At 63.4% G+C, this 1504-nt stretch overlaps 1 protein-coding gene across 1 annotated transcript in view; it reads left to right on the top strand.

The window, feature by feature from the left end:
• ANKRD55 (ankyrin repeat domain 55) overlaps positions 1-1504 on the top strand; it is a 24605-nt gene that overhangs the window by 2729 nt on the left and 20372 nt on the right. The window contains exon 3 of the mRNA XM_014546037.1: positions 1262-1322. Within this exon, the coding sequence (XP_014401523.1) occupies positions 1262-1322 (61 nt within the window). The remainder of the gene's footprint in view (positions 1-1261; positions 1323-1504) is intronic.

The raw sequence follows: 1504 nt of genomic DNA, 5'->3' as shown, positions 1-1504 counted from the left end.
GCACGCAGAGTTGGTTTCACGGACGCAGGTCGCTGTGGGTCTTCCCAGCAGGCCCAGCGGGAGACGCTGTGGCCACCAGGACTGTCTGTCCCATCCTCGCTGCATCCGCATTTCCCGGTGGTTGAGCAGTGGCTGAAGGGTCCTGGGTTCAACTCTGGTCAAGGGCACCTGCCCGGGTTGTGGGCTCGATCCCCAGTGTGGGGCGTGCAGGACGCAGCCGATCCATGATTCTCTCTCATCATTGATGTTTCTCTCTCTCTCCCTCTCCCTTCCTCTCTGACATCAGTAAAAAAATAAATAAAACTTTAGAAAGTGGTCGGTCGCCCAGGGTGTAGGAGAAGCAGGCGGCCTGGCTCACGGTCCCACAGACTGGGATCTGTGGTCCTGAGCCGGGGCCGGGGGGTCAGGACGATCGAGCGCTTCCTCAGCTCTTTCTGAAGAAAGAGAGAAACCAGCATCACACACTCCAGGAAACGTGAAAAACGATAAAATGTTTCACCCCCCCCCCTCTGGTCAGATGTTTTCCAAAAGCTGGGGGGCCCCGGCCACTCCGACACCTGTCCTCTGGGGGCCTCTGGCCACACGGGCTCCTCCTGAGGGGAGAACGTGAGGGCTCAGGCGTCAGCAGCCAAAACCAGGCCGGTGCCTTCGCAAACTCTGACTCAGACGGGAAACATGTGGACGTAGAGGTGACGGGCCGGCTCTAGAGCCGCGGCCCCTCTCACAGCCGGACCTGGCTGTGCTTTTGCTGGGAGATGCTTCCCTCCCTCCCTCCACGCGTTGCACAGCGTGCTGATTCTCTGCCTCCAACATGTGGGGGTCTCAGTCCTGGTTCTCACCTGCTTGGGGGTGTTGAAGCTCAGCTCCACGTGCAGAGGGGGGCGGGGGGGCTCGCGGTCGGCGGGCGGAGCCGGAGGCGGGTTTTTTGGTGGGTGGCGGGTGCGGCACGGGGCGGAGGCGGGGAGGGCCCCAGGGGTCAGAGGTTATCTCCGCCACCCCCTGCGGCAAAGGAAACCAGTCCATCCCTTTAGTCTTGTTGGTGGGTGCAGTCGGGACCCCCCTTAGCAAAGCGAGCGTCCTGGGGGCTCGCAGACTCTGAGGGTCAGACCCTTCCTGCGAGGCTGACGGGAGAAGCAGCGCATTCGTCGCCGCCTGAGTCTCCCCCGTTCGTTCCGTCACATTGATTCACAACGACGGTCGAGTGCGAGTCGGAGCCGAGCTCTGGATTCTGTTCTCTGAGCTGCTTGCGTTCCCTCCGCAGGCTGCTCACGGTGCTGGTGCAGCAGTGCGACCGCAGCGAGGTCAACCACCAGGACAGCGAGGTGAGCCCGAGGGACGGGGGCCTGGCCGCGTGCACACCGAGGAGGCTCCCCTAACCACGTGTGTGTGGGGGGGGGCGTGTCTTGTGTTCCCGCCCCAGAGCCGCTGTCCTCACGCCAAAGGCCACACAGAGCAGCCTGCCCGGCCCTGCAGAGGCCGAGCTCCAGAGGAGGGGCCCACGGCC

This window comes from Myotis brandtii, unplaced genomic scaffold (assembly GCF_000412655.1).
Source record: "Myotis brandtii unplaced genomic scaffold, ASM41265v1 scaffold426, whole genome shotgun sequence".
In the NCBI taxonomy this organism is placed as follows: Eukaryota; Metazoa; Chordata; class Mammalia; order Chiroptera; family Vespertilionidae; genus Myotis; species Myotis brandtii.
Note: the sequence above shows the minus strand (reverse complement) of the source record. Positions and strands in the feature narration are given on the sequence as shown.